This window comes from Gnatocerus cornutus, chromosome 9 (genome assembly GCF_029298725.1).
Source record: "Gnatocerus cornutus isolate USDA-ARS CGAHR chromosome 9, icGnaCorn1.1, whole genome shotgun sequence".
NCBI classification, from domain to species: domain Eukaryota; kingdom Metazoa; phylum Arthropoda; class Insecta; order Coleoptera; family Tenebrionidae; genus Gnatocerus; species Gnatocerus cornutus.
In genome coordinates this window covers 8,480,897-8,505,076 of record NC_142241.1, presented here as the reverse complement: position 1 = coordinate 8,505,076, position 24,180 = coordinate 8,480,897, and the positions used below count along the sequence as shown (strand labels likewise).

General features: G+C 37.1%; 1 protein-coding gene across 3 annotated transcripts in view; it reads right to left on the bottom strand.

The window, feature by feature from the left end:
• Hecw (Hecw ubiquitin protein ligase) overlaps positions 1 to 24,180 on the bottom strand; it is a 34,582-nt gene that overhangs the window by 8,997 nt on the left and 1,405 nt on the right. Inside the window, exons 1-7 of one of the 3 annotated variants that reach the window (XM_088045405.1) lie at positions 13,879 to 14,012; positions 5,918 to 6,010; positions 4,390 to 5,871; positions 4,069 to 4,340; positions 3,828 to 4,013; positions 3,600 to 3,701; positions 3,258 to 3,514 (exon numbers count right to left, since the gene is read on the bottom strand). In XM_088045405.1, the coding sequence (XP_087901531.1) occupies positions 3,258 to 3,514; positions 3,600 to 3,701; positions 3,828 to 4,013; positions 4,069 to 4,340; positions 4,390 to 5,871; positions 5,918 to 5,948 (2,330 nt within the window). In that variant the 5' untranslated portion in view covers positions 5,949 to 6,010; positions 13,879 to 14,012. Of the gene's footprint in view, positions 1 to 3,257; positions 3,515 to 3,599; positions 3,702 to 3,827; positions 4,014 to 4,068; positions 4,341 to 4,389; positions 5,872 to 5,917; positions 6,011 to 13,878; positions 14,013 to 24,180 lie in introns of those variants that run through there. The other 2 variants (XM_088045403.1, XM_088045404.1) reach the window with 2 other exon arrangements.

Here is a 24,180-nt window from a genome sequence, read left to right as displayed (position 1 = left end):
GTTTTCCTTCACACTTTTCTGCCTGTTAGCAGGTGCTCGTTCATAAAGGCCGCCCGATAAACATTAGCCCACATGTTGCCAAAAAATTGGCGATAAAGATAATAATACGGGGCGATAAAGCAAAGTATCAATCTAAAATCACGATTCGTTACCATTATAACCGAATAAATTGTTTACTTGAGCTTGTTGGTAAACTTAATATCATAATTAATTATTACACTAGTGATAACGATTATAAATCCGTTAAATTTTAACCGCTCCATGAGTAATTTATTTTTAGTCCGGACTCAATCACAGCAAAATAAGTTACACATTTTGTACATAATTAAATTAGACCGTGACATAAGAGTAAGATAAATACGTTTAATTTAAAATAAGTAATTTGCTGTTGTCAATTTTCACGTGCTAAATAATTCAAGGAGAAACCGAAAAATTTGCGAATAACAAGACCGCCTTTCACGCGATTTTTCGGGAATTTTTCTAAAGCCGGCGATTGAATCGGTCCAGTTTTTGTAAGCTATTTATAACGTTAACAACGTATTTATTATCAACAATAAGTTATTACTTCGTTCTGATTTCCAAGTGTCTGTTTTTAACGACAAATTACGTAAGACTGGAACCTGGAATAATTGCAATAGTGAAATGAAAGACACAAGATCGGTTTACTACAAGTTTTAACAATTAGTGGTATCCTTTTGTTGCAACTGACGTCCGTCCACGTGTGGTAAAAACGAAATGAATATCAAAAAATAAAGAAAAAATCGCGCGCCCTTTACTTTTCGGATGGTGTCATCACCACTCATTAGACCTAATGAGTAAATATGTACACACAGCAAATACGATAATGTTTTTGCTTAAATTTTAACACATTTCGGGAGCCACCCCACGCTCTCTTATGGAAATTCACAGAAATCCTTTGCGTGAGAGGATTTATTCTTCAGCATGCATTTAATCGTTCATGACACAACAACACAATTCCTTTCTTTTTCTCGATCTTAAAACCGCCTTAAGTAAACGTGCAAATCTGAATTAACAACAGTCCACTAATTTCTGCATGATTATTTTGATTAACGACTATGAATTTCAATTCTTTTAAGTTCACACTCGCTACAATTATACAATGCGTTCGTGTCTGTTGAATGTCATTACCTAATAACGTCGTTTCCTTTACAAGTTTGTACGCTTTCAATTTCGAGCAAACTGTACTTTTTGTTGAAAATTTATAACGGCCTGGATTTCAACTAGTTCAGGTAGAAAAAATTCCCGTTAGTTTCAATTCGAAAACGACCCTTTGTGCCTCTATATCCTCCCACCTGCACACGTGTTTTGTTACCGCAAATACACTTCATACTCGGACCTGTAATTTTCATAACTCTTGAAAATTCAACGTCATAAATTATAGTTTTGGGCGGCGTCTCTGGCCCCTTCGGCGTTATTTAGAACTGGAGTGGTAGTAGTAAGCTCGGAAAAAATATTTCGATGTGGAAGTTTCCAATGCCGAGATTTTATTTCCTCAAAAAGGTGTCAATTAGTCCCTCGTCAATTCGACGACGTGCTAATTAAGTAGTTAATTTTTTTTTGCAAAACAAACTCCCACCGGTGACACACCGTCAGAAAAGCTCCGCGATTTCAACACGTATCGATATGTATAGCAAGGTCGTTGATTGTATTGAAATATTTATTAAACAATCACATTTCATTCAAATTACCTTTGAAGAAAAAAGTGTTCCAAAAACGCCGATTGCTCAAGAATCCGCACGTGATCCAATCAAATCGTCCGATATATGCCGAACCCGTATATCCCTAACATTTAACGTATATCTTTGTGAATTAGTGCATGAAGTGGCGGTTAAGTTTGAGGGACTCTCATTAGCGAAAGGGAAGTCGTTATGACGCAACTAATTTAATGCACCCTCACTTGCATAAATTTTCCAATAAATTTAATAAAAAATTATTCTAGCCGCTCGGACGCATCTGCTGAAACCAAGGTCGATTCCGGTTCCACTTTCCATTGCCTCGTTGCTTCGGCGGTTTTTTCACAATTATTTCATTTTATTGTATTGCTAATAATAACGAACTCAACAGGTGGTAACCGGACGAGTTAGTTGAGGAACAACCCCAAGAAACAGATGGCACTATTGCAAAAATGACCACATGCGAAAGTGAAGTACTGAAATTAAGAAATTCAACATTTCAAATGGTCAATTGATGTTGTACAGTTTTCCCGCCATGAAGAAAGCACCTGACCTTCGAAAATAATGCCCGAAAGTGATGACAGGTGTTTCGTCAAACCTTTAAGTTTGGAACGGTGTATTCAATTGTGCTGCAAGAATTGTTTACGAAAATCGGTCGAAGCGTGTTTTCTAATTCAGTTCTGAAACGCTGAAAAGATTCTCGATATTTCAATTTTTTTCTTAGGTTCTCAAGTTCTTCATATTCTTGGTTTCTCAATTTTTTCTACTTTTGATTCTGTAATTTCTGAGACTATTCGTAATTTGGAGATTCTCAAATTCTCAGTTCTCAGGATTTCAATCCTCAGTTTCTAGAGTTTATGTAACTCATTAATAAATGTTTAAAAAAAATTAAACTTTTAGATTTAAACTTTTTGAGCAATACTAAAAACAGCTTAAAAAAGTCAAAGCGGAGCAAGAACTAACTCAAAACTGAATTTAAGAGAATTCAAAAACTGTGACCACCACACTGGCATGCAATATTTCCGCTAAAAAACGTGAGGAAAATCTTTCAATAGACTGGAATGTATAGCTAATAAAATTCAATAAAATATCTCATTAACTGGGTGCGTACCTTGAAAATAAACGCGTCCATTCTTCGAATAGGCGTGGAAGCTACTTGTCCACAATCAATTATATTCGTGATAGGTAGAAGTTTATGCTTTCGTTGTCATTTAATTTTGATTTGCTGCTATAAACCGTCTTTAAATCGCCTTTCCTTAAAGTAGGCGTAGTTGAGCTCTACCCACATCTCACTTTTCAGTTGCGCCAGTGAAAATGATGCTTCTTCAGCAACTCCATCCAAAGTTGCAACATCTCCAAAACACTTTCGAAAAAGTCGAACGGATACTTTCGAACAATACACGTTTTTTCACATGATTATGTGTGATGACTTTTTAATAATAATAATGTGAGGTCATAGTTAAATTTTACTATTATCTTTTGTTGTATGATTTAGTTGATAATAGCGCCATTATTTTCTATTAAAATATTACACTTCTCGTATGCAAAATTTTGATAACTTACCTCAAAAGAATGGTAAGATGAACGTCATAACTGAGCCTGTCCAAAGCAGTCGTCCCCTCAACCCGAACCGCATTGACTTTATCTCTGAGTGATAAAGAAGTTCCAATAGGATGGTGTCGTTCGCGTAAAATATCAAAAATATTTGGTTGCCTCAAAAAGGCCACAACTTTGTCGTTATAGGCAACGGGAACTTCAGGTACACTACTGGTGGAAACAAAGCTTGTAGTCGTGGTCGGTCTCGGAGGTGGGATAGGAGCCTATAAATAAAAAAATTCCATTAGAGATGCATATAAATTTTTTATTTTTCATTGTTAGAAGTTGATAGTTTCAATATTGACTTACCTGGAGATCATCAGATACGCGTCGGGAAAACGAAATGGACTCTGTTGGCACTCGGGGATCCATGTAAGTGGTTTTCTTGTTTGTGTGATCGATGAAGAATTGCTGATAAATTGTTAGTAGTGTTAGTTAAGCAATGCATTCGCTGTTACATGTATTCATTACTTGTCAAAAATTTCAATATTAGAATTTTTGACAAATATTTTATTGTATATTTCAGTGGGTACCAACCTTGGCGTTTCGATCCTTCTTAGTGTCCCACCCTTCGGGCAGATCAGCGCTGGTGTCGGCAAACATATTGACTAAGGCAACTAGTTCTTTATTGTGTTGGTATTTCTCGAAAAAAGCGGGATCTCGGCGGATTTTCACGATCATATGTTTAAGAGTAGGATTTCGATTATACAAAGCTAAGGCATCCTGAAACACCACCCAAATGCACATTTCTATACGCTCAAACTTCAGAAGGTACTACCTGATTCATGTGTAAAATCGTAAAAAAGTCGGGTCTGGTCATAAGTCGGCAGCCAGGTGGAGCGGCTGAATAATCCATTACCTCCAGTCTATTCGAACTAATCGTTCTTCTGATACTTTGGTACCTCCGATCCAACTGTCTTCTATGTTGGTCTGCTCCTCCACTGTTTAAAATCGAACTGCTGTTTCCTCCAGGTCTTGTCCACGAAGTTGTTCTTGTAGCGTGGTCAATGTAGAAGACTCTACCGTGGCTGTCCATCCGCGCTTCCCATGCTAAAAAACCCATTAAAAAAAACGAAATAAAAGAATCGCTGACACTTACAAGGAGGTAGCGGATCCTCGTGCTCCCCGGGGATCTCAGACACTGTTAAAATCCGATGATTCCTCTCAGGGATTGAAGGTAACCTCGTGGTACTAAGCCTGTGCAACGGTAAAGGTAATCCTCCACTCGCTTCGCCTCTAGCTAGATCCTGACTCCTCACTTCTGGACTTCTTCTATCAACATTTCTCAACTCAGACAACGCGATTAGACTTAATCTTGGATTATCCTTCGCGGGTTTGAGGTCTCCACTTTCGTTGGTTTCGCTCCAACCTTCCAAACTTTCAAGTGGTCTTATGTCCGCTTGTTTCACTTCAGGTGCCGCCGCGACTTCTTCCAGCTCCGTCGACTTCAGTGTGGGAGGTCTCAAATCGCTGTTCCTCGGTTTCCTTGATCTATGAGTGGGTGTTGGAGGGCATACTGGTAAAGATCCGGCTAATCCAGCCACTCGGTCTAAAGCTCTAGGATGTGGTCTTACAAAGTCTTTTAATTCTGTCTTTGCCTTGTGTACGGGGGTCTGTGGGACTTCGACGCAAGCTTCTTCTAAGCTAGTTTCAGGTTTTTGAAGAGAACCTTGCCGGGTTAAAGGCTTATGGGGTTTGAGAGGTAAGTCTGCACTAGGTTCGCCGTCTACGACGTCTACTGAGCTACTACTTTGAGTAGATTGAGAACTTTGACTATCCTTAGGTTCTAAAGTTAAATGAGCATTCGCAATTGGACTAGAAATCGTATCTAAATTTTTCGATAAAACCGTAGTTATATAATTATCACTCCCTATCAACTTTTTGCCGTTTTCTAACAAGGCCGCTTTAAACTTATGCGTAGATAAGCTTAAATCTTCACTCACTGAAGACGCCGGTGAAGCAGTCTTATAATCCTCATCGGTATCTATCAGTTCAAAATTAAACGTATCTTCAGGTTTTTGCATCTTTTTGGGTTTATTTTGCCGCATAACTTCCGGAGGCGAATCTAAACCAGCATTTAAAGCATGAGACCTCTCTAAAGGTCTATGAGAAGTCCGTGGAGGTAACGGAGGCGCTATCTGCTCATTAAACTCGAAGCTACAAGCACTAGTTTCTGCATCAGGCGGGTTATTATCGCTATTACTATAAGCCGTCCAGATTTGGTAGTACTCTTTATTCGGCGACTTCTGATTTAATTTCGATCTAATTTTCTTTTTTGTACCACCCATATTAGTACTCTCTGATCGAACTAAGCCATTGACTGACTTTTTCTTAACACCCGCAAACAGCTCGTCTTTGTTGGTGTTGAGATTTTCGAGCGAATTTGAGCCTTTTAATGTTGGTATCTCGGATTCGTCCTGAAACGCATCGTTTTCGATACCATTGCACTTGTGTTTTTGCTTGACTTTTATGAGTTTTTTAAGTTTATCTGTTGGGTGTTTTATTATGAGAGAGTCTGTCTGGGCTAAGTAATCTAAAGTTGCACCGTCGTAGTATCGGAAGCACAAAAGTTTTTCACAGTCTGAAAAAATTATATTAGATTATAAAATAGAAATGAAATGTGTTACCATTGTGGGAAGGAATATCCAAGAGCCACATGGTGCTGGTTTCCTGGTCTGAGACGGGCTGCCTCGCCAGGCACTCCTCTGGAGCGGTGCTATCTGCAAAGAGCCGAGTTTTAGTACCTAGGCAACTCACAATACAGGTGCGAGTAGGGGTTGCCTACGTCCGTGTATACAGAGTGTTATAAAAATAAATTCCGCCAAACGGAAGAATCCGCCCCTATTTTAGTGAATCAGCTCATGTGACTCAAATCTGTGGTTTTCGGAAATGGCCAACATTCCATCGCCTAACCATTCTTCCGGTCTCATTGTACGCCGCACCGGATATAGGACGTCCGATCCGGCTTTTAACAACTGCAGGTAACAATACCGGTTCCGTTTCCCTTGTGGCACAACATCTGGTCTTAATCTCGTGCGCTCGCACAACACCCTAATTGTTAGGGGATGGTTAAAAGTCAAACTATTTATAGTTTTATTGTGTTTGTGTTCTCGGAAGTACAAATTATGGGTGCCACAGCTTCCGAAAAAAAAACGCCGAGCAAATATTTAACGAGTGCGTAACACGCCATTTTTTACATTTTCCGGGAAACTGTCTCAGTCTGAGATCCGTGGAAAAATCCGCAGTCTGTATGCTTCTATATCGAATTAATTCGGATCACGTCCAAGAAACACAAGGCATTTATTTCCATCTTGATTATGGACTTTAATTCCGAAAGAATTCCCATGAGAAAATGCAGACTTTATAAAGAAACGTGAGAGGAAGAAGGGTTGGATGCGTTAATGGACAACGTCAACGCTGCAACTCTCAAAACCGAATAATAACTTCATTAGAGGCTCGTAGAGAAATTTCCGGTGCTTTGCCGGAAGTGTATATACAAGTCATTGTGTCAGACAGCTCGCGGTTGAGTAGTCCGTTGAGTGCGTGTGGCCCCGATTGAAAACCACTCATTCATGCCAAGACAAACCACATCGGGAGTCAGTCTTGAATGAAGATGCTTTCGTGACAGTTGGAATTCGAACAAATGTTGCCAAAAATACACCTCGCGTGACGAAATTATTCGAACATTCAAATTATTTTGATATAATCGGAAGTAGTGTAATGATACACTTTGAAAATTTCAGGCACCGGAATTGCTCCAATTAAACACAGAAAATTGATGATGAGGCGATAGAATTCGACATGTGTTGGTAGCTCTGCTTGACGTTAAACGTTAATTATGTCACTGTTGACATGTGTCAAAGACACTGCTACCAACATCTAATGTAATTAAACACAGTAAAAGCCGCTTTTTCGTTCGCCAATTTACAAAGTCGCTGCGACTTCGTAGAATCTACATCGATGTGCTGTTTACACATTGCTAGCCCACATAATTCCGAATAAGGGAAAATAAACATGAACTGGGTCCAGTCGATGGAAGCATCACAAAACGTAATGATTCAAGTTTTTGTTTTTTTTTTTATTTTAACACTCGACATTAAGCCAGAATTTTTATTACAAATTTTACCAAAAAAATTGTCTTTTAACGTTCTTCGGATTCTTTCGACTTTCTAGAATCCTCGAATTAAAGTCCATACGAGACACGAATTGTTTACATAACCGCGGGAGTAAGAAAAGTTTATTCTAATTATTGTTTAAATAAGAAAAAAAAATCCAAGCATTCAGAAAAGCCACACTTTGAGAAAATCCCGCGAAAGTCCACTCGAATCTCATAGAATTCCAGTGAAGACGTTAATTGTCGACAGGTGGTGATTTTACAAACACTTCTTGTTCGATTACTAAAAACGTTTTGCGGTCAGAACTTAAAAATGATTCCCATTTTTTTTAATTGTCCATCGATTAATGGAATCGATATGCAAACCACAACCGTTGTAACTCCCCAACCACGCACGCATTACAGTTTTTACGGAATGCAAATCCAGCATCTGACCACAACAGTAATTATCTAAAACCGCTTTACCGCTCTTCATTTAGAAGAAAACCAGAATCTTCGGTCTCGCATCCAGAGCGTGACAATCAATTTTCCACTTAAATCCTACTTTTGGCAATTTTTCCATCCGTGGTGCATACATCATCTCACGTCTCGAATTACCAAGCATACACCTCTCTGTGTCTAATTTTATCTATGCCAGCCGCGAAAACCTAACAGGCATACTTCCTTCCAGAACACATCTCGTCCCGAAATGGGAGGACGCACATCCTCCAATGTCTGTGACAGCGACGAAAATTTCAGCGTCCATCATAAATAAGTTTGAAAATGCTCTGACTTTGATCTATGAATAGACAGCGAGAATAATTTTACATCGAAAAATCCTCGATCGAACTGATTAATCGCGAACCATCGACGCAAATAAAATGGTATTTACTGCCAAAGTTTCCTGTGTTTATTTGTGTAATTGCTGAGAAGTGTATCCGGTCGGCGGGGTGCGTTTCCGTTTTTCCAATGGCGAGATTATTAACGAAACAAATATGCACTGAGTGCTCAAAAAATGACGCGTTTTGTAAGACGCCACCGCAGCTATCAGGCGGTTACATTTACGTCTAATTTAAGTTAATAAATATTTATTTCTTATGTTAAGCAATGCACTTCAAGCCACATAAAACGGCGAGAAATAATATAAACCGTCAGCTTCATTGTGAAACAGTTCGTACACACGTATATTTCATTCGTTGTATTTAAACAATAACCAGTGGCGGTTCAGACAAACGGAAATTAGGCAACATTCAAAAAAAGACAAACAATAAAATATAATTATGCAATCATACCATTTCCACGAAAGACGTGTTCGTTTTATTAAGAGAACATCCCACCGTTTTACTCAGAAACCCGGAGCGAAAAAAAACAGTGAGCGCGTGCGATGGCTAAATACCAATGACAAAGAATATTCATCTAAAGTAAAAAGCGCGCCGACACGAGATAAAGTTTATTAGTTATTTCAAGAGCAGGGATTATAACACGAAATCCCAATCAAACCCCAAATACACTCATTAAGAGATAAATACTTTGATGCATGATCATGATGAAATATTGCACTGATTGTATCACTTACGAAAAAAGAAACTTCTATTTCCTTAGCGGGTTATCGGTCATGGTTTAGTTCTCATCAAGAATACCAATTAACACCTGCATTCCTGCGAAATTTGTCCTCCAAGCGATGACTTATTAATAAAATGATTAATTATTAACCGCATGTACCAGCGAATGCCTGTCATATCCGGCGGTTGGATGCTGCACATGTCGCCGCTTCCGGTCCGCGTCATCCAATCAACTTTCATACACATTATTGTTGGGATAAAACGCAATTTGTTCACAGAATCGACGCATTTACATATAAAATACCCGGGCGAAGATTCTCAAAAAAGATTGGCGGCGGAGGTACGACGGTCGATAGTTTCATAACAAATTGCCGTCTTCGCTAAATAAATGGAAACGAAAACATTTCCGGTTTTAATAAAACATAATTTGTACCTAGTGGTGTTTTAAAAGTTAATTGGGAGCATGGCGCGACGTTATGGGAATAAATTTACTCGTTTCTTCGCCGCTTTAATTTTTGATATCTGCCGATACGAATACCATAAAATTGATTCAAAGTCTAATTACATTGTAAGATGAATAGTTTCGTGTTTCGTCATACCTTGAAGCATTATTTATGTATCTGGGATACTATAAAGAGATTATCTTCTCCAAAGGCGATAAGCCATAAAATCGATTTTTACTTTATCTACAATGCAGCCGGTGATCAAACTTCGGCATTAATGACATTAGCAACCGTTTTAATCTCCCAGTGTTAAATTATTCGACGTATAGTTGAAAAGAAGAAGTGCATTTTCCATTGAAAACCTGAGCATGCACCAGGTGGTCAGCTTTCGCAGCGCTTTCGGCCAATTACGCAACCGGCAATTTCGCACAACCGTCCTCTACATTGTTATGCAAGAAAAACTAAGACGTTTATTAGGGCCGTCGCGTTCTCTTCCTTACCATTTACCACCATGTGGGTAGGTCGGGTCTTTCACCGAGATGGGAATAGCAGGTTGAATGTCGCGTACGACACCTCTGCACGTTCTCATTTCCATATACCGTGTGTATCACGAATGTGTAATAGTGGGCAGTTGACCACTCGCCCCTAATTAGAGAGCGTGCAACAGATGCTGGATTTTGGCGCCTAAACAGACAAACCGGAAACTGGGAATCGAGGAAAGTGAACCGGAAACGAGAGTAGTGGAACAATCGGATGAGTTTTCTCGAGATTTCCAAAATTTTGAGAGTTTTCGAGTGGGATAAACGACCTTCGGCGGCCTTTGCAGGCGTGGTTAAGAATGTGAATGAGAAAAATCGGTGGACTAAGGTTTCGAAAAGAAGAATTTACGAATGGGTGTGGGTGGTTAAAGTGGCTGGAGTTTTGCGGAGGAAATGGCACATGGCAGATTTGTGGCAAACGGCGCGTCGGTAGAAAGCAGGTTAAACTAGTATGAAGAAATATGAAAATAATTGCGACCTGGATGAATGACTTCCAATTGGATCTGTCTAATTCGTTTCTGTGGTTTGTACAAAAATTTTAAAGAAATAAATAAATTAGACTGTTTGAAGTATTTTTTTTCAATCTCTGGATCTGTGTCAATATGCTAAATTTAGTCTCAATGATATTGTTCAGAACAGGAAGAAAAGTACCACGTAAATTATTGCTTCATTCTAAAAATGAGGGAAGTTCTAAGATGGTTAGATCATGAGATTTTCTTACATAAATTCAAAGAAACTCGCAATAACCATTCAGCTGGAAATGGTCTTGCAAGCAAATGAGAAAGTTTTGAACTTATTTCGCCTTTTTTAAGTTCTTTTTAATCCCAAAAGAACGTGATTTTGGTATTCAGTTTTATAAGAAAAAAAAATCTGCAAATATTCTAAAATTTGTGGTTTATTTACATTTTCCTGCAACCTTCAATTCTGAAAATAGTGAAGTTTAACCTGACAGCACCAACGAAAAAATCTCTTCGTTTTAAAATAGCATTTATTTTTATATACGTTTTCGTTTCAGACTTCAGTTGTTTAATTTAAAAATCCGAGGAGAAAAAAACATTGAAAATTGAAAACCAGCCATTTGAGAATGCATGGACGCTCTTTCTTATTTACCCACAGGTGTACTAAACGCCGCGTCATTGTTTTATCGTATTCCAGAACTAATAATAATAAAACAAAAAATTCTAATAACGTCCAGTGGACATTCATTTGAATTGAATCACTCGTGTCGGAGAAAAGGCGGACGATCCGGAACGCTCTTTCTCGTTTTTTATTGCCGGTCCCTGAATATCTGAAGACACAAGTGCTCTATATTAAATTTTGAACGAAGTTTTTCTCCTTGATCCAACGCCTTGATCTTTACTCCATGACTGCTAAAGCCATCATCTTGACCCACACTAAATACATCCCATCTTACTCATAATTCGTCGCCCACCGCCGCCGCCGAATCGGCTGATTTTTTCACCTCCTCTTATCTCGAGGTAAACGTTTGGATCGGCGTTCAACATTCCTCGGACAGGATATGTGTGGGCGCCCTCGTAAAAATTAAATCCTGACCACGTGTCCTATTCATTCCAGTTGTCTCCGCAGCTTTTATCTGAAGGGGTATTGTTGGTGATTTAATCAAACTAACGCAAATAAAGTTTGGTACTTTGATAACGTTAGTGAAATGAAATGCGTTCTATTTTCACGATTTTCGCATTTTGGCAGGAAGGCGTCCTGTGTGCATGTAAAAATCTGCTCTCTCAAAATTAAACAGAATTACAATTACGTAAACATCCTGTGCGCGCTCGATATTATGTGGAAATTTTCGTTTATTATATCAACTAAAAATAGTGGATCGTGTGGGAATTATTATTACCACAATAAAAATGAACACCTGAATAGTGGGCGAGAGGTTCCGGCCGTGAAGCGAAACCTAAAAATTTTCTTTAAAGAAAGAGGTAGTTATTTATTGGTGATTGTTTTTCCATGGGTGTAACAAATTCAATTATGTTTTGTCAAGACGACATGTCTTCTGCTTTGGATTATAGAAATTAGAAACATGACGCAACGTAAACCGGCGGCGCTATTATATTAATAAACGGAAGTCGGCTAAAATAAGGCACGGCTTAGATAATTTTAATTAGTTAAAGCGATTTTAATGATTGGAACCATTATGGTACCGTAACTTTTAGACAGTGAGAAAATGGCATGTTAACCGGCGTCCAGAGAGGCGTGGAAGCGCAAATGATTTCCTCCGGATTCTGCTCAAACTTTTCATTTAATTAATGAAAGGAACTTTACCGGGCGTTTCTCATGCTTTTGCTCTTTTTAACCAGACACCGGTAAATACAACTACGCATCATACGTTTCCTTTCACTGAGTCAATACTCATTCCGTGACTAAGTTTTACGAAGAATTTACTGCTGACTTAGAAGAACCTATCACTGTTCTAGTTGTAGTTATGACAACGAAGCAGACTTTGGAATTTCGATTGTGTTGGCAGCTCTGTGAGATCTACCAACCTTCGTATCATAGTCATGGGTAAACAAATCTTACCAAAACATGAAAAGATGACGTCAATTATCATAGTCAACAGAAGGCGTATTATTTCATGCAAATGTCAGACGAAATGTCACTCAGCTGTTTACCGACTAAAGTACACCTAACGAATAACCATATAATCAAAATAATCAAAGGTTACGCTAGAAGCAATAACAACAATATGCCGCTACTTCCCGGGGAGTTCCCAGAATCTACTGAATAATTTGATCACAATAAAAATGCATATAATGTGCGACTTTCATTTTTCTTTTATAGTCTAGCCACATCCGAAGATGACAACGCGAAAAACGCGATCGTTTTATGATGTTTAGGGCGAAGAGTGAAGAGCGAAGCATTTCCCAAATATCCGCAACTGTTGTCGTGTGATTCATTAAGATTTAATTCGCATTGGATTTGAGAAAAAAGTCATGGCGTAACTAACACCAAAGCAGCGGCTTTGACGTATGAAAACGACACATTTGAGAGGTTTGACAGTTTTCGAGCAAGAAGCTGACACACGTTCAAAATGCCTGCCTAAAATGGATCATACTTTTCCAAATCAAATTTCAGATTATTGGTCAAAATTTTACTATTTTCTTCAATATCTCAACTGTTAAAAAACATTTTTATTGGAAAGTGTTTTCTTGAAAATTTCCTCTCTTTTAGCAGAGAATCGAAGTATATCCATAGAATGCTACTTATCTAATCTAAATAATAATAACAATGTTCCCAGAATCTCCTGAATAATTCGATTGTTCCAATAAAATGCATACAAATTGCACGTCTTTCATTTTTATAGTCTGGCGACATAGGATGATGACTGCGCAAAATTGTTAAAAACTCGATGGTTTGATAATCTTCAAAGCGAAGATTAGACACTTCCGTTCATTAAGTGCCATCCCGAGCCAAAAACGGCAAAGTAAACAATTAAGCGGCGCATGAAAATAGAATTTAATATGAACAGAACACAGGAAACGATTGGTGTATTAAAATGTAATTAAAAACTTGGGATTAAATATCCGGGTGAGCAAATAATATTTTTTCGGAGTCACGACATTTCACATTCAATTCGTATTATATCACGACCGGTACTCGCTTTACTTTCTAATGTGTTGGTACAGAAAAGGAGGGAATAGTATACCGGAAAGAGCTCGATAATTTTCGAAATTCGATATTTGAGTTAGCGGGAAAAAACGGTGAAATCTGTCGATTGATAAATTTACCGGCAATACGCAGCGCAGCAATAACCGTGACAATTCCATAAAAATGATCGCAGATGGCCGCGCTTTCCCTCCATGAATGGGGAGAGCAACGTGGCATTACTTACTACATACAATAAATTGCAAGACTGTCATTGAATTGGTAAGAATTCATTCAAGCATTCATTCACAACTTCACATCGTACCAACGAAACAACTCAAAACTTACAAGGATTACAAGAAAAAAACAACGTCCAACGCCTCCTCGTCCATTCGCAAAACTCAAAAAACCGCCCTCATGGAAAAACAACTGCGCAAAAATCACCTAGGAGACGAAACAACTAACTCGACAGTATCAAATTTACAACTGAGCACACGCCTTCGGCTGCCTTGGTGGGGAGTTATGAACGAGAATACGGAGCGAGGAGGGCTAGGAGAGAGGAAAGGAGCGGCGAGGGACAGGTTCATTCATAATCGCACGACCTTTACGGTGAAGAGGGACCAAGGGGGGTCAGATCCGGTCTTACCTTAGCGTGGACGGTTGATACATCGAAAATTCTTAAGTGCATTGTCTGCACGGCCGACCTGGATGTTTGTGGCTTCGTTTTGTTTTTTCCATTTTTGATGAGCACGCGTGACGATGTGCCGATTTTCGATCGCAATTTTGAATAATCGATTGTTTTATTTGGTTTGGAAAATGTCGGTGACTTTCGCGGGGTCATGGCGTGTCAGCGGATTTTTGTTGTTAAGGGGATGACTTGAAACAATTGAAGTAATGGAAATAGGCGGGCTTCTTTGATGATTTATAACTTTCAAATTTTTGATGTTTTCACCGAGAGACAACAATCATTTTTTTATTAGTACTTCACAAGCGCCAGAGACGGAAGGAAAAAAGCACTCGATTATTATCTGATGATGCGATAATGATAATAATGAATGAACTTTGATAACAAGTTATCAGTGATTAAGTGATCGTATGAATATTAATTTTACTCAACGTATAATTTTCTCATAAATTTATGAGGCAGATTCAGATGAGTCAAAACGAGAGGACAGAAATTTTTTAATCCAAAATAAAATTGCAAGTGCCAAATCTTCACTTTCTGTAAGCAGAAGAGTTGAATGAAAGTGTAACATAGATGATCTAATGAATGCAAGTTTCCTAATGTTTGTAATAACTAATTAGATAATTACTATTCGCTCACAGACTTCTTTGAAAAAGGTAACTTCTCATCATTAGCGTAAAGTTGGGCAATTAAAAGTCAGCATAAAAACGATAAATTACTTCATTACGAAAAGTTACCAATTGCGGTTTTCCATGACGATGAAAATTTGTAATTTTCCGAGAAAATTAAAAAATTCCGCATAGTTAGAAAATCTCCGCTTTTAAATACACTTGAATTAATAGACAAATACAACACATGTAGATACAGGTGTTTTTGAAATACAATACCAAAAATTAAACAGTCTTTGACTACTTTTTGTAAATTTTTTTCTAACAATAAAAAAAACACCACTGAAGAAGACATCCACGTAAAACAACAAATCTTGGATTTTTGCTAAGCAATCAAGATTATAATCTTTAATCTATAGTGCTGAACTGAAAATTTCGTTTTCGAGATAAAATTAATCGAATATTTGATTAATTTTATCTCGAAAACGAAAGAATTTTACATACAGCATTTTTGATCAATTGACTTTACTTGTCTTCACCAATTACTGTGTTTTATTCGGTAGTGTACTTCAAAAACACCTGCATGTACATTACATTGTATAACAACATTTACAAAAGTCATATTTTCCTGATATTTTTTGTAAATGTAGATTTTTTTACGAATATAAATTTAGTGAGTTGTTTAAAAAAAAAATTAAGTGATTTGTTTTTCTCTATAAAATTAACAATTATATTCATAAAACAAAACAAAATTTGTTTAATCAGTTAAAAAAAAACAATAAATTATAAAAATAAATAAATAAAAAATGCGTAAATCAGTAAAATGATCGCGAAGTTCTCCAGATACGAGAGTTGCAAAAGCCATTGACTTCAAAGACCCACGATACCATGCCTCCAGACCGAGAGGCAATTTCCACAAGAAAAATGATGAAGCCATCTGAGTTGTCGATTTTAAAGCCAAAATAGACTTAATCTGCTTCCCAAAATTTCGTCGCAGGAAATATTTTACGTTTCACTTGTTTAATTGTTGTATAACACCCCCACTCATACGTAGAAAAATAGATCAGCAAAAAGTAGATTTTGTATTTTTTTTCTCTTAAAATAACGACAGAACCAGTGATGGCATGTCAAAAAGTACGGCAACCTCCAACAATGAAAAATATGAAAAAGGTAACATACTTATTTTATTGTTACCAATTATTGCCAGAACTGATTATTATCATCACTCATTAACCTCCAGTTTTTTTGTTCAATTTTCGAGTGATAACAAACATTTTTAATGTACATAATAATATAGAAAATGATTTTCTACCCACGCGTGGAGGTATAAATAACATTATCTCGGGTACCAAAGTCCCGCTGTATCAGTACACAACAGGAAATCACATTTTAGCCGATATTAATCTGGGCCATCTCTTTTTCCGATATGCAAACTATGTAATCAACAGATTAGTCGAAAGCATCCGACAGTGATTGTCCTAAATTGATAAACAATCGATGAGAAAATCACCACGGATCCATAGAATTTCTGACTTCAACAAATAAATTTTATTTTGATTTCAATTTGTTGTAAAAAATGGTCAATTTTTTCTCGTATCGGAAGATCACAGTATCATTCTTTAATTTTATACTTTTAAACTTGGAATTTAAAAAACTCATACTTTTTTTCTTTAATTTATACTGGATTTGAACATCCCTTGAATCTTTCTTATTTTTAAAATTCAGAAAATCGTATTCTTGACAATCAGAAAACTTAAAAAGTTTGACTTTCCGAACGAATGAAAAAGAATAAACCATGCAGGAGCAATCAGAGAAAATTTGATGGTCAAGGAATTAGAGAATTTTTACGTAGCTTTTAAGTTCTTTATAATTTTTGTTAATTTTAACTGGTTTTAGAAACTTCAAACTCACTTAGAAAACTATTCTGACTTTCCAAAAAACTGAAGAGAAAATCCTTCTAAGAGCAACCAAGCTCCTTAAGTTCTAGAATATTTTTTAGATTGTGTCATATTCAAATTTCACTCATTTACAAAATCATCAACTTTAACAAACTTCAAAAATTTCCTACAGCTTCCGAATATAAAGTGTAAATTTTGTTGACCTCTGTTTTAATTATAAATCGCCAGAGATCAAAAAAAGAAGCAACCTAAAAACGACCTAAAATAAATAAATAAAGTATTGAGAAGGTATTTACAAGTCCTTGCGAAATACGCAAATCATCGAACCGCTAGCAGACCACCAATCCCAAAAATTCCTTCTCAGAAAAATCCTCCATCCATACCTACATAATTTAGTCATATTTTTATTATGATTTACAAATTACGATGCAGTAAACACGACCTTGACAAATTCCGACCTCGGTTCAAAACTATAAAAAAAGCAAAGCGAAGACAAGAACTCACGAGTTGTTTTGTCCATCACTTCATTTTCACAATTACCAGCAAATCCGGTATAAATTAGAAATGATTCGAAGAATGCTTTGCATTGAATAATGATAAATCTAGTGAGTGGTTAGGTGAGACTGCTTTTTCCTGGACATCACAATAATTATCTTAATTTATGAAGTCGAAGGATAATTAGTTGGTTAATTACGCAAAACCAGTCGCACGTCAATGAGTGTATTCGCGAAATACCAGACACAACTCCTAAAATGTAAACAAGTGAATCAAGACCGGTTTACAGATAAACGATTAAAATATTTACGATAATTAATACCCATTTGCTTTCTTTCGCGTGGTTTCTCAGGAACGAATAAAAAAAATACCCCAACCCACTCGTAGCGTGCTTAATTACAATACGTAAAAAACTTGTGACACATTTGTTTAAATTACAGAAGCCAATTAAGTCCCATGTAAATAAAACATAAATCTTGCCCCGGCCACAAGAGGAAATTATAAATTTTCATATCAGTAAACTCGCGATGCATTGTCGACGACAGATTCTAAATGTAATTGCCAATTAAGCCGCAGACATCATTTCTTATTAATACAATTGATTTTATTGACTTATCCCTACACTTCCGCCCGTAATTCAATCAACACGAGAGATAACTTCATCAAATTGTCGTTTCCTTGCCGATTATGACGGTCGAATAGCATGCAAGACTTGGTCCTTGCAGCCGGATATACACATGGACGGCTCACGGAAAAAGAACATCCCGGTTACAATCATTCAGATCATTCAAAAACTTTAATATATTCATAAATTCTTAAAGCATACCCCCACGTACTTACTCATAATAAATGCATGTGAATATTATTATATTACGTATAATGCACGCCATAAAATTAGAGCAACTCGTGGGTGAAGTGAAAAGTCCAAAATCTCCAAGAGGTTGAATGTTGAAAACCACACAGAGTCCAGAAGAATTTTACTCTCTCGTAATTACAGTAATTGTTTCGTATGAACTCGAGTTGTGCTCTGTCAGTTCCTTTTTATCTCAAGATGACAGTTCTTGCTTGTAACGTTTTGTTAAATCAACTCGTCCATCAATTTTTTTTAATGATTCGAGGCAGTGCAGCGGAAACACCTGCTAACAGGATTCGAATCGACTGATATCTTTGAAAGCAATTTTTGCAATGAAAAGCATTTTCTATACAAATTAACCGGTTCGCGTAGCCTGACTGTTATTTTCATGTGAGATCTTCCATTCATCATCCTTTCACAAATCGCTAACCGGGTGCGATCCTTACATTACATCAAATTAATCTTCATCCGAAGGAAGTAGAGGGTCCGTGCTGAATTGAAGCATTCCTCCTGGCAACGTCCTTGATGGTACACATCTCTTCACTTTCGTCTTTGACCGAATTAAATTACATACATCACAATATAGTCATTGAAATGCCGACAATAGTCACCCTACCTCAATTCCAAACGTTCTTCTTCCTAACCGAACTTATCGGATTGACACGTCGTTTAGAAACTCTGTTGCAAATCCTCAATTAGATAAACCGGTCACGTGTACGAAACAACTGTTCACCGTTTTACGAGTATATCGACAAAATACGTAGATCCTTGACAGGATGGAAGTCCTCTTTACCCCGCCTTCTGGGATTCCGGGTATTAGCACGGACGCGTGCTTTTAAGCACGTCAAAATTTTCTGTCGTGCTCATAATAATTAGCATTATTACGTCCACTTTAGTCTTTATTGCCGATAATAAAAATATCTAATAAGGAAATCGGCTTTGAGTGATTATGAGCTTGCGTAAATCCTCAATGGAACTAAATGGATTTCCGTAAAATTCAGCGGACGCTATAAACTTGAAAATGATGGAGAAGGTTCAGCGGACGTCGTTCCTGTTAATTGTTTTCGATACTCTTTGAAGTGTTCAAGGAAGCGCCGTAAAAGAGAAGAAACAATACGGACGCCATTCTAGCCCGATTCGAACACAATCGAAATTGTAAGAATTCTGATGTGCTGTATCACGTTCGAGAAATAAAATTTTTCATTTTTATTGGTTATGGATCGCCGTCTAACGAGCGGATTTCATCAAAACGCGTCTGTAGTGCAAATCAGAATGTAGAAAACTCAGATCTCATTCATAATCATTCAAAAACTGGCTGGGATTCAAAGAAGAAAAATCTCCTAGAATCTCGGGAGAATTCCAGGGAATGCTAAAGAAATCGTGGAAATTCTTCAGCCAAAACATTCTAAAAAAAGCAACAAAATAAAATTTATAAAGTTTTCTAGACGATCCTAGAGAATATAATTTTATCAAACTTTCTACCGGCAACAAAGAAAATAAAAAAAATCTTGTCAAACAGTTTCCTGTTATGTTGTACACAATTGTAAAACTTATTGAGGCGTAAATTTAATCTGCTCGAAGATTTATCTTATCCTTATCGGAGAAATCTCGATAGACTCATTCGATAAACCCACACCTCGGCTTAAAGCGGCACTATTTTCCTGTAAATTAAAAGAAAATGTTCATTCATCCGGTGCGTTCTATTTGACAGGACTCATCAAAATAACTTTGATGATAAAAGTGATAAAATTCTCACTTTCATGTGGAAAAAACTGTAAAATCCTGATAAATATTCCTCTACATCAAATTAGTTTGTGTTAAAAGCATAAAAACTTTCAAACTTTGGTGCTGTTCTAATGGTCAGTTTCCTTTCGCTGGTCGCTTTATTTTCTGATTTAAACGCGAACGGAAACCTTAATGGCCCAATCATTATCCTCGCTTTGACCATGATTAATGTGAACAGTCCAGAAAATTCATGAGACGATTTATAAAAAGAATCAAAAAACCATCAGCGATCTTTGCAACAGTTGACGAAATCCAGTGCAAGATTAATGTTTCTAGATATGAGCGAACCAAAGCGTTCTCCAGGACATCTTCCTCTTTCAGTGATGTCCAACGATAAGTGGTCACATTTTTGACCTTTGCCTCTTTAATTGCGCTACTAATTTATCAGATTTAACATGGTTCTGTTTCAAGGGCGGATGTGGGCCTTAATTACTCTCAACTCGTAATTATGTCGTACGTCAAAATATGAGTTTTTTTCTCGTCTTCGCTGTGTATTTTATAAATAAATTTGTAAATAAACATTTCTATCCTGTCTGTGGCGTTCACATCTTCAACAAAGACTTTTTTCTCACAATTACGTTATAATTAATTTCCTGTTTCTGTATAACGTCGAACTAAGAATAACTGAATTTTCAGTAAGTCTATTTTTAAAAATCGACGAAACCGAATTACAGCAATTTTTGTTTACACTTCGACACCTCGCAAGGTATACACACGGCAGGTGGTCTGCTTGGAAACTAATCGGATCATGTAAATATTTTTCAGATGTGGCGTCAAAAACGTTTTCGAGAAAACGAAAAAAATTACTCTCCATTTAAAACCGAGTCAACGCCACTCAACATCTTATTAGAATAATGTAATTCGGCTATGGGCTCGTAATGTATTGTAATCGACCCTGTCTGGCGGATGTAGCAAACAGGTGATCGATTTGCTAAACCGCCGTTCCAATAGCATGTGCATGACCTTTCGTGCCTCACGCCATCGTTTTCTAATCAAGTAATCGGACCTTAGGGACCGCCTCGAAGGTGTGTTCGATGAGGAAAAAAATTATCCTGAAAAGTACATTGAGACGGAAGTCAACAAGATGTTAATTGGGGTCATGCTGTCAGACCAAGACTTTTTTGACATTTCGTCGATTCTAATTTCAAACCGGACGTAGCGAGGCCTTCAGCGGCCGTTCGCACTAGGATTTAAATGGAAAAGGACAAATGCAAAAATCGTGAAGATCCAAGTGCTGAAACATGATTCTTCAGTTGGAAATGAATGGGCTGAATTGACGCGTAATTTCGCAAGATCGTCAGGTGGTTACTTCCGGAAGTATAAAGCCTGTACGTGCCTGAAGAAAGGGAAATAGAAAAATAGAAAAAAATCCCTTTTACTTCACTTGTATGCAGTTGAAGGAAAAACGGAATGTAGACACGTGAAGCTTTTCCTTCCTTTCAACCGGACAAAACTAGAGCCATTTTGTTCCGCCGCTGGATACGGAGGAGAAAGTGAAGACACGAAGATTAGTGCTCTTCTGATTTTTTCACATTAGGAATCTTTAGAATTATTATTCTTCATCCTAATCTTGTGGATCCCGTAGATTAGATCTTTGTAGACGTCTTCGTCCAAATCCTGTTAAGCATGAATTGCCAACAATGTTGCACCCTTTCCATTCTGACATATCCACACGTCCGGGCAAAAACTCCGCGTTTCTCACGTTCCGCGTCCGGACCTTTGATCATAAAAGTCAACACGAAAATCGCAGGTGTTTTGGGGGTCGAATAGAAGACAATCCGATTACGACCGAGTCGACCGGACGTCGAAATTAAGAAGTCCGAAAACCGTCTCCGCCGGAAGGCGATCCCTCGAAAAAGTACAAAACCCACCAATCTACCTGTGCTCACCGCTAGCAATTTTTTTATTTACTCTTCTCAATTTTGAATTGATAATCTGAGCGGATCTGCCGTGACCACCAGTCAGATTCCTCGAAATTGTCCGCTGCACCTCTTCCCAGCCACGTTGAATAAAATACAGGTGCCAAGGCCGCATAAACACGTACTCTACAAATATTTACAGAAATAACTTAACGAACCGAAGCATGTCTACGCCCATGTATATCAACGGATATAAATTTGTGTAGGTACGTCGGTGAAATTAAGGCGCCGTTTCCTACCATAAATAGATGGTGTGAAGGGCGGCTCGTGGGCACGGCGGGAATTCCGGGAAAGAAGTCTAGTTTTTTTTTCCAGAAGGGAGCCTTTCCCAAGCTCGTGTCAAAAGATTTCATTCATCGGAATCGGGAATGAATGATGGTGTTTATTCGGTGTCGTCTGACTGACCCCGTTCGTCTTGTCAACGATGTTACGTAACATCCTATTTCGTAAACATATTAGTTTTCATTCGGAAGCATGCAAACATATAGAGTGATTTATATTTGATTCTATAAAATGGTTCGCAGAAGATGCTGAAATGCGAAACAGATATACTTCAACTAAAGAGTGTCATGCTAATTTTGTACACCAAATGATCTTGCCAGCATCAAACTTTAATAGTATGACGATCAAAAATATCAGTGGTTTCCAACCCAATATTATCACGATATCCTCTTAGAAGACGTCACTCTGAGAACCAGAAGATATAGAAGACCAAAGTGGTATTATGTCAAAATTTGAAGAACGTTGATTTGCAAAATCCAAGTCGAAATCAAACGGGAGGAATACAACTTTTACTAACTCCTTTCTGTATACGAACTGTGTTTAATTGCCCATTGGGCTACAAATCATTTTTCAAAAAATTTCTCAGTCAATGGTCGTAGAAAACCGTTGCTAATTTCGTTCGGGGTGCAAATTAATATTGGCATTTCTTGAAAACCAATGACAAACTATTTGTTCCAAACCACAAAAAATAGCCACCGAAGTATATAGGCATGTTAATTGTAGCCACTTCCTGTAAAACAATGGAACCTTTTCTATATCGTCAGAAGTTTGTGGTTGCAGGTTTATTGTCGCTTTCCAGCGGTGGTTGGGCTAAACTTGACAGTTAGTTTATTAATTAGAAGTACTGTTTTTATTTTCTTTACATTATTATTCTGTTGTTTACTAGATTGTTGAAAATTTTCTGTATGTTTAATTTGAATCATTCAAATCTGTCTGTTTCTTTGGTTCTTCAACTTTTGGATAGATCCCTTGAATGAATTTTTGGGATGAATTCTTTCTTTCTTCGAAAACATTCCGTCTTTTGATATCTTCTTAGAACATGGATTCATTGGTTGAATACTTTAGATTCTACCTCACTTATGTAAAAAAAGATTTCAGGAATAAAACAATGCCATGGATAATAAGATTTAGAAGACAAACAACACTGAAATTATATGAAGACCACAACAAAAGATCAAAGAAATTAGAAGACAAACTTAATACATACACGCAAATAAAAGACAAACGTTCATATGTACACGGTGTTGTTATAGTAGGTAAGTACGAATTTTTTATCATGAACGCGGTATACGCATCCAAATGATGCGGCGTAATTAGATTATGATTTTTCGAAAAATAAGTGAGATATTGGAGTTTCAATAAGAAAAAAATAAGAAAATCGAAAGTTTAAAAAAAAGAGAACAAAAACGAATTTATTGTGAAGACATCAAATGTTAACCTTTAAATAAGCAATTAGGAATAAACTATCTTTTTTGCTGTTCTTACTGAGCGTACTGATAACACCCTGTAAAAACAAAAAGCAAAGACACCCTTTTGATAAAAAAAAAACATAATCCCTATTGACAAAAATGAGGTTGAGTAGTATTATTATTAGTTAATGCGGACATTAAAAATGAAATTTTTGGCAACCATGAGTGTCAGTCGATAACTTACGCTTCAACCCTTTTGACCACGTGTCTTTTTCGATTGCTATTTCAGTGCTACTAAATTACGTAACAAAGTCAGGCCTATTATTAATTTAATTAGTACTATTGAATTGTAATCATAATTTTCATTTAAATAAATTACAATCACAATTTATGTTATTAGATTTAATTATTGCATGCGGTTATACGAGTTATTTGATTCGGATTTGCAACTAATTTCCTTGTAAATAAGTACAACATGAAAAATTTCCATTTCCCCGACTTTTAATCGGATTAGATGGGAAAATTAATGCGTGGTCCGGGGTGACTCTTCCACCGTAATAAAAGATTGTGGTGAGTAATGCGCCGACAATGAGATCACCCCTTTTGCTCGAGTTGCTTTCTGTATTCAGAATCTGATCGTGCGTGAAATTTTTCTCGCTTTATTGATTAAGAAAATTCGTGGAAGTAATCAAAATTAGCGTTGTACCGTATCAAAC